The 9,047-nt window shown below is 49.0% G+C and overlaps 1 protein-coding gene across 1 annotated transcript in view; it reads left to right on the forward strand.

Annotated features, from left to right (window-relative positions):
* The window catches only part of SLC7A3 (solute carrier family 7 member 3), a 64,045-nt gene extending 59,724 nt beyond the window's left edge, over positions 1–4,321 (forward strand). The window contains exons 10-12 of the mRNA XM_069209474.1: positions 1,771–1,937; positions 3,450–3,558; positions 3,713–4,321. Coding sequence (XP_069065575.1) covers positions 1,771–1,937; positions 3,450–3,558; positions 3,713–3,852 — 416 coding nt within the window. The 3' untranslated portion in view covers positions 3,853–4,321. The remainder of the gene's footprint in view (positions 1–1,770; positions 1,938–3,449; positions 3,559–3,712) is intronic.
* The last annotated feature ends 4,726 nt before the right edge of the window (positions 4,322–9,047 follow it).

Here is a 9,047-nt window from a genome sequence, read left to right on the forward strand (position 1 = left end):
GACTGGGGGAGCTCTGCTGGGTGGCATGGGGACATGGGGAGCTCAGCTGGGGGTCAGGGGGAGCTCTGATGGGGGCATGGGGACGGGGGAACTCTGCTCGGGGTCAGAGGGAGCTCTGCTGGGGGGCATGGGGACAGGGGGAGCTCTGCTGGGGGGCATGGGGGACAGGCTCTTGGAATGGCTGCCTCTGACCCCCTGAAATGGCTGCCTCTGACCCCCTGAAATGGCTGTCCATAGCGATATATAGTGCTTGGAATGTTCTGGGTTGTGTTGGGCTTGTGTTCTCTGACCTGTTGGCTCTGCTCTGTAAATAGACCTGGGGCATTTTTTAGGGGCGCAGTTGGCCCCTGAAGTGATGAGTTTTCGGGACCTCCAGATTTCCTGTGTGGCTAGGAGTCTGGATAACTCCCAACCTCTGTTCTGCGGGATTGTAAATGTGGGGAATCCCTTGTTACACAGTATGCTATGCTCCTATATAAGTTAACTTAAGTGGTTTCCATACACGACTTCTAAAAAATAGTCACTTGAGTGGGCCCATAAAACACCTACCAGCTCGCACAACTCTGAAAAGTCCCTCTGAAGTGGGCTCCTGGTACCCCATCACCCTGACCCCGCAGAGCTTTCAAGAGCTGCCTGTGCGGGGTGGACAGCGGCTCACACACGTGCCTAGCGCCTACAAGTGCCAAGGTTGCGTTCTCTTCTGTGCCACCCCCCTAAAACCTAACACGTACTTTATAACCTCCCCTCATGCTCGAGTGTTTATCTGGGCCTCCTCGTGCTGACGGAGGGAGGTTCTACCGCGAAATGCGAAGCTTTGCGGATTTATGAACTGCTCAAAACTAAAACCCAGTGGTAGAGAAAACGGACTAGTGGCTGCGAATCTGCCCCAGTTATCCACCTGCATTAAGATATGGGAACAGCTGCCAGCCCGAGGGACGCTGTGTGCAGAGCTCTGAAGGGGGCGTTAGGTGTGCTACAGCCAAGCCAGCCCCCCACACCGCTCTCTGATTCTGGAGACGCATCCCTCCTCCCTTCAGCTTTGTTTTAAACTACATTACCCACTGCACACTGCAGCTTTTCCCATCCATCCGCTGTGCTCTCCATGGAGAGGTTCACTGGTGTCTTCCATAAGAGGCAGACACTGCAGCCATCTTTAGTGCCTGACTGCAGGGTGTTCTAGATGCCTTGTGCAAGCACTGATGATATAACACAGTGCTTGGCATATTGCATAGCTGCACCGTGCCCATCGTCGCTGGTGCTGTGGGTATGTGCTTCCTGCAGACCCTCTTCTACACCACAAGTTCACATGCATGGAATCCTGGCACCACCCGAGCCCTCCTCGTTCTATTCCAGACATACCGTAGGGAAGTCACTCTTTGTGGCATGGTCACACCCACTTTTTGCCTGTTTACCAGTGTGTTTTCACTGCGATCCTGCTAACCACGACCCCAGTGATTGTGCCCTCTCCCCTGACTTTGGTTGCTTTGGTCCCCCACACCTCCTCTGGAAGGCAGGCTAGCTTAAAGACAAAGCCAACGGGTTGCAGGGAGGGGGCACTGAGCTCTTGTGTACTGTGTGAGGGGTACTGGTATTTGTGGACTCCGGAGGTGATATTATTAACAAAAAAGGCGCATCTCCCAGCTGAGGAGTTTGCCTGTAGAAGTGAGTGTCCACGTCCGAGGTCTCCAGATCCTGGAGATCTCTGGAGTGTGCTGGAGACCCTCCTCTAACGAGAGCTGGTTGGTTCTCCTTGTGTTCCGTCTCATGCAGCTCTGGTGTTCACCCTCCTCTGTATAATCCTGTCGGTGAAGCTCGATGCGCTCCTGGCTGGAAGCGTCGGCTGGATTGCAGCATGTGTTTTCCTTTTGATGGTCTCTGCCGTGATCACAGGAGTCATCTGGAGACAGCCTGAAAGCAGGACGCGTCTGTCCTTCAAGGTAGGGACTAATGTCTGATAAGTGTGCATGTGTTTTTCCTTCTCTTCTGTTCTCTCTGCCTGTGTCTTCCTGTTGTGATGGAGTGCCGTTTCACCTGTGCCTCCTTGGCTCTTCTGATTCTTGGTACTTTTGTCTCCCAGCACATAATGCTGGTGTTAAGCTTGTCTAGGCGCTCTTGGGGTGGGCACTGGAGACACGCGGAGCTTGATTGTCCAGTGACAGAAGGAAAGTTAAGGTTTCTTCTCATGGTTTTACCATTAACTGCTTGGCCACATCTAGTTCACTCCATTCTCTTTTCTGTAATGTTGTATAGCTGCTGCCTCCCGGTAGCCCGTTGTTTCGCCCTCTTACTGTGGTGTTCTTCATCAGGGCATTTTCGCTGATGTTCATGAATCGCTTTGCCAGTGCTCCGGAATGGAGAAACACTTTTACCAAGAAATATTTATGTTTTTACTGGAAAACATGAGGGTTGTCCTGGTGTCTACAGTACAAAGCCTAAAACTCTTAAAATGTGCATCGTCAGGCCCGGATGCCCACTTAAGCTTGTGAAGCCGATGGTGGGTCTCTTACCCCTCCAGCAGGGCACAAATAGATCCCTCTGTTGACCTTTCTTTTTTCCTGGGAATTCTGAAAGGCAAACCTTTCCCTCCCTGTTCACAACAGAAGCACCCTTCCTTCCAGGCCTACTCAAGAGCCCCTGTGCCAGCAGTCAGCCTGGCTCAGCATAAACTGGAGCCCAGTTTACTGTGTTAAGGTTATCTATCAATCAGTCATGGATTTCTAAAGCGCGGCTAATCACCCATTGGGTCTCAAGGCGCTGGATGTAGGTGTGCTGCTCAGTCAAAGCGCCAGGTCTTTAGGTCCTTCCTGAACTGCTTCAGTGATGTGGTTCGTCTACACAATTTATTAAGTTTTAATCTTTCTAAATAAAATAATTCTTATTCTAGGGCTACAGCCCCGTAAGTCCTTTTGATTTTGAACTGGATAGGTTTTAAGTGTTAATATGGTTAGAGAGTTGTATGTATGTATGTATTTACAAATGTAAACATTAAATCTTATCTGAAAAGATAAGTGTTCCACGATCCCTCGCACTCGAGGCATTGTGCAGTGTTTTTATTAACTTAGTGAATATTCCAGTCATGGAGAGGTGAATGCAAGACCTTGCTGTACGTAAACCACCTCTGTGTCCTCTGGGTTGTGCATCATTCTACTAATTTCCAGTTGGAAAGTTGAAGATTGAGAACTTCTAGAAGGCTCGATTCCTTAAAATGAATTGCTTTGCTCTGAGTAGGCTGCTAAAGTCCGAGGACTGCTACCAGAAGGACACAATAAGGACTTAAAAATGCCTGGTCGCGGGTGCCAAGTGTTTAAAGCTTGAGTAGTGACATAAAATCTCTGCCCTAGCCCACCACTGTGAGGCCCATTTGTAACGATGGTGTAACTAGTCCAGGCGAGTTGTGTGGTAGTGCACCAGTTTTTGTCCTTTGACTCAACTTTTATCTTGTATTGCAGGTGCCCGCCCTCCCCCTCCTCCCTCTCTTCAGTGTGTTTGTGAATATTTATCTCATGATGCAGTTGGATGCCATGACGTGGGCCCGCTTTGGAGTATGGATGATCATAGGTAAATACTGCTCATTGCGTTGTGGGTGGGATCCTCCTTGCGCCAGTGAGAGGATGTGGAAGGATTGTAAGAGGGGAATTTGCGCAGCTGGAAAAACTCTGCGGGGAGTCTTTGATTTCTGGTAGACTTACCCATCATTGCAATCTCTTGGCAGGTTTCGCAATCTATTTCGGCTATGGAATACGCAAGAGTGTTGAAGGGCAGAACCGGGAGGAGTGTGAGATGACCTTGAAAGCCAAGCCACCCATCTACCTCAAAACCGACTCCACGGGTCCGGACACGTCCACGATATGACCAGGTCTTTGGGACATTGCCCCAGACGCTCCATCGCTACTGTTTTAGTCTCTGGGACTTTTAGTATCGCCACCTGTTAACAGGTGGAGTTGCCAAATGAAGACTGGAGCAATATGTTATGTTAACATAGTGTTTGGGTCTCGCTCCACATAATGTATGCACTCGTATGTTCGAAGGGTCGAACCCCCGCTCTACATCAGAACATCATGCATCTTCCTGTACTCTATGAAAGAGTGCGTGTACAGAAAATACTCCTCGCGTTTAGCATTGCACTAGTTGGTAAAAATGGCCTTTTGTCCCTTCCCATCTGTCTTAAAATCACAGTTGTATTTAATATTTATCATAATGCTACTAGACTGCCACTGGATTTTAATGTTTTATAACTTTTTTTGTACTTTATTTTTACTGTAAGCTTGTTTATATAGTATGTGGGAAAAAAAAGTTGGTAAAGTTTTTTTTTTGTACAAAATCCCTCTGGTGTCTTTATCATTATTATAACAACTTGCTCTTTTTTTTAATTAGGAAAAATCGTAACAAACTTTATTGTTCCAAATCACTGGAATAACTTCTCTTCCTGCCTGCGGTGTCTCGTAACCTTTTAGTAACAGTAAAATACATTGTTCCTATACATATATATATATATATATATTTATTTATTCGATGGCATGTGTAGCTGCAGACACACATGCTGTGCATTTCTCTTCTGACATCTAATGTTGGGCTCGGAGTGTTACAAGTTGTTTTTCTTCGAAGAAGTCTTTTTGGAGTCACTGGATCGAGTGACTCCTCCTCTCGGTTACAGTGCGCTTGGGCATCGAGTCCATTTGTTTTCTTTCTGCTGTCTGGTTCGGACATGTTTCCTCTCGCTGCGAGATTTCAAATCGGAAACCTTAGAAAACTCATTTAATTGTCAGTATTGTTTTGATCGCTTTCCATCTAGCCTCGAACCAATAGTATAGTCGGAATATAGATTTCGCCCTTCTGGGCGCGCGTGCCCCGGTCAGGCCTGTTTGGGCCTACCGCGTGGAAGCCTGATGGATCGGACTCCATTTCGATTCTGCCCTCTGTGCCACGCGAAGTTTCTCTATACAGACCAACACCTGGTTTGTAATGTCTTTCTCTGGACCACTGAGAAGAGGATTGTGAGGCCTGTCGATTGTTCCGATCCATGGAGACATTGTGGGATCGGAGAGCTGGAAGGTTAGATATGGCGTCGAAAAGTACAGAGCATCTCGGCGTCATGGAAGAACAGGCACAGACAGCAGTCTCCATCCGAGACACCGACTCCGAGCAAGAATTGGAAGAAGACAGGCCTATAGTGGCTGGCCAGCACGTGAGTATGTTCTGCCCCTACGCCCACATACAAAAAACCACCAAAGGCCTTGGGTACACCACTGCCAGACGGCCATGGTTCGACCTGAAAAAGACTGTTGTCGACCGACCATCGGCACCGAAAAAGGCCACTTCAGAGTCGAGTAAATCGGTAAAAAGTTCTACCTCTGACTCCAGTAAGTGTCCTCACTCCTCATAGTCGAAGCTTCGACGCCCTGCTTCGGAGCCGAAACAGCCAGCTTCATTTTCGGGACCGAAAAAGATCCAAACTTCGGAACCCAAGAAAGCTTCTTATACAGAGGAACAAGGACTTTTGAGCCGCCTCAAAAAAAGTTTGAAGCCAATGCAGGAATCTTACAGACCTTCTGATGAGGACACTGAGATTCAGCCCGTTCTGGAGGTTATGGATGAGAGACAATCCAGAATCCATATACACAAAGGGCCTGATTCCGACCCCCGGGGTTGGAGGAAGCACCGCCAACAGGCTGGCGGTGCTTCCGTGGGCATTCTGACCGCGGCGGTACAGCCGCGGTCCGAAACGGGAAACCGGCGGTGTCCTGCCGGTTTCCCGCTGCCCCAGGGAATCCTCCACGGCGGTGGTGCTTGCAGCGCCGCCATGGGGATTCCGACCCCCTTACCGCCATCCTGTTCCTGGCGGTTTTCCCCGCCAGGAACAGGATGGCGGTAACGGGTGTCGTGGGGCCCCTGGGGGCCCCTGCAGTGCCCATGCCCCTGGCATGGGCACTGCAGGGGCCCCCTAACAGGGCCCCACATTGATTTTCAGTGTCTGCATATCAGACACTGAAAATCGCGACGGGTGCAACTGCACCCATCGCACCCTTTCCACTCCGCCGGCTCCATTCGGAGCCGGCATCCTCGTGGAAGGGGGTTTCCCGCTGGGCGGGCGGCCTTCTGGCGGTCGCCCAGCGGGAAACTCAGAATTACTGCGGCGGTCTTTTGACTGCGCTGCGGTATTCTGTCGGGAGAACTTTGGCGGGCGGCCTCCGCCGCCCGCCGAAGTCAGAATGACCCCCAAAGACTGGCAGAATGGTTACTGCACCTCCTTTGAAAACTAAAAAGAAAGCTGGCTTCTCAAGAGGAATTCGACTCTGTTCAAGCACCAGATCGTAAAAATTTCCAAGTAAAAGGAGAGGCCAGTACCTGTCCCTACTTCTCCTCCTCATTCACCGCAGCTTTCTATTTCACCTCCAGACAATAGTCCACCCCCTTTGCCTTCACCAACGCACTCACAGTACTCTCATGGGGATACAGTGGATCCTTGGGATCTATATGAGCATATCCTATTCCAGATAATGATCCTGACTTATACCCCTCTAAGCCTTCTCTACCAGAGGACACCACTGCATACACGCAGGTAGCTGTTTATCATGGGGTGCTTATGCATACTGAGTCCCTAGAGGAGGATTTCTTGTTCAACACTCTGTCTTCCACTCACTCTAGATACTGGTGCCTTACCATGTTGCTTGGAATGGTCAAACATGCAGACCACATTTTTAGTGAGCCGGGCAAAGCTGGAGTAATTACTCTGCGAATTGACAAAGTACAAACCTGCTCCTACAGACGCAGACTACATCACACACAAAGTTCTTCCAGATTCAGTGGTGGTGAGTGCGGCTAGAAAAAGGGCTAATAGCCAATCCTCAGGGGATTCTCCTCCACCTATAAGGAGAATGGGAAGTTTGATGCCGCTGGCAAGAGAGTGGCCACGCAAGCGGCCAATCAATGGTGAATTGCAAACTCACAAGGACTTCTTGCCAGATATGATAGAGCCCACTGGGATGAGATGCAAGAACTCCCACAGTACCTCCCAAAAGAGCATCAAAGGAGAGCACAGCAGATCGTAGAAGAGGGACAGGCCATAAGTAACAACCAGATAAGGTCTGCCCTCGATGCTGCTGATACAGCTGCAAGGAGTGTAAATACTGTCATTACAATAAGAAGGCATGCATGGTTACGCTCTTCTGGCTTTAAACCAGAAATTCATCAGGCAGTACTCATCAACATGCCTTTTGATAAGAAACACTTATTTGGGCCTGAGATCGATACGACGATAGAAAAGCTGTGGAAAGACTTGGATAATGCCAAAGCAATGGGAGCATTATACACGACACCGTATAGATGCTCCTTTCGCAGACCACAGATTAGGGGAGGATTCAAACCACAGTTCTCTGAAGCCTCTACCTCCCAGGCAAAGGAGGGACAACAGCAGCAACAATATCAGACAGGGGTTTAGGGGATCCTATAGAGGACAATATTTTAGAAACGGAGGCAAGTTCCAAGCCTCCAAACAAGCCACTACACCATCCAAACAGTGACTTCTTTCCCACCCCACACATCTCCTGTGGAGGTAAGACTACAGCAATTCCACTCTCACTGGCAAAATATTACCACATACATTTGGGTGTTATCAATTATCTGCAATGGCTACTGCCTAGAATTAATCCCCACCCCTCCAAACATTCCACCACGTTACCACAAATTGTCCCCAGAACACAACGTTCTGTTGCAACAGGAGGTACAATCTCTACTACTAAAACAAGCAATAGAATTGATCCCACATTCTCAGCAAGGGACAGGAGTATACTCACTAGACTTCCTCATTCCCCAAAAAGACGGCACTCTACGGCCTATCCTAGACCTCAGGCCTCTCGATCTATACATCCTGCCAGACACTTTCACATGGTAACTGCAGGACGTCATTCCAGTACTACAGAAATAAGATTACATGACTGCTTAAGACCTCAAAGATGCGTATTTCCATATACCCATCCACCCAGCTCTCAGAAAATACCTCAGGTTTGTCATGGCAGGAAAACATTACCAGTTCAAAGTTCTGCCATTCGGCATAACAGCTCCAAGAGTGTTCACAAAATGTCTAGCAGTAGAAGCTGCCTACTTAAGAAGGCAACACATTCATGTCTTTCCATATCTAGACAATTGGCTAATAAAATCAAGCAATTTTACACAATGCCAACAACACACTCCATATGTAATAGAAACCCTACAACCTCTAGGGTTCACTCTAAATTACCAAAAATCTCACCTTCAACCAGCACAATTACAACCTTACCTAGGTGCTATTCTAAATACTCAAAAAGCCCTAGCATATCCAAATACACAAAGGATACAGGCTTTGCAAAATCTCATACCACACATACAGCCAAATCAACAATACATTGTAAGATTTATCATGAAGATTCTAGGAATTATGGCATCCTGCATAGCGATAGTACCACATACAAGACTCAACATGAGGCCTTTACAATGCCTCTCACAACAATGGTCTCAGGCACACAGTCAATTGCAAGATCTAGGGGGTGATTCCAACCCTGGCGGTCGGTGATAAAGCGGCGGCCAACCCGCCAACAGGCCGGCGGTCCAAAAAATGGAATTCTGACCCTGGCGGGAACCGCCAACAGAGACCGCCACTTTAACACTCTGACCGCCACGGCGGTACACACAAACAGCTCGGCGGTCACCGTCAACAGGCAGGCGGCAGACAATGTAACGCCCACCCTATCACAACTCACCAATCCGCCACCTTTTCCGGGGCGGGAGCACCGCCGATAAAAACACGGCGGAAACAGACCACGAACGGGAAAACGCTCACCAAAACTCACTCCACGAGTACGGAGGACAGCATGGAACCCGAATTAAACATCCTACCTGCTCTCGTCTACCTTCTCATCTACCACGAGTACGAACACCGGCGCAGACGACAACGGTGAGTACTGCACCTACGACACACGGGAGGGGGAGGACGAAAGGTTACGGCCACACACATATGCGACCCCCACCCCCCCCCCCCAACTATGTACACACCAATGCAGAGCAACAAGTCA

The sequence above is a fragment of the Pleurodeles waltl genome, chromosome 2_1, assembly GCF_031143425.1.
Source record: "Pleurodeles waltl isolate 20211129_DDA chromosome 2_1, aPleWal1.hap1.20221129, whole genome shotgun sequence".
Lineage (NCBI taxonomy): Eukaryota > Metazoa > Chordata > Amphibia > Caudata > Salamandridae > Pleurodeles > Pleurodeles waltl.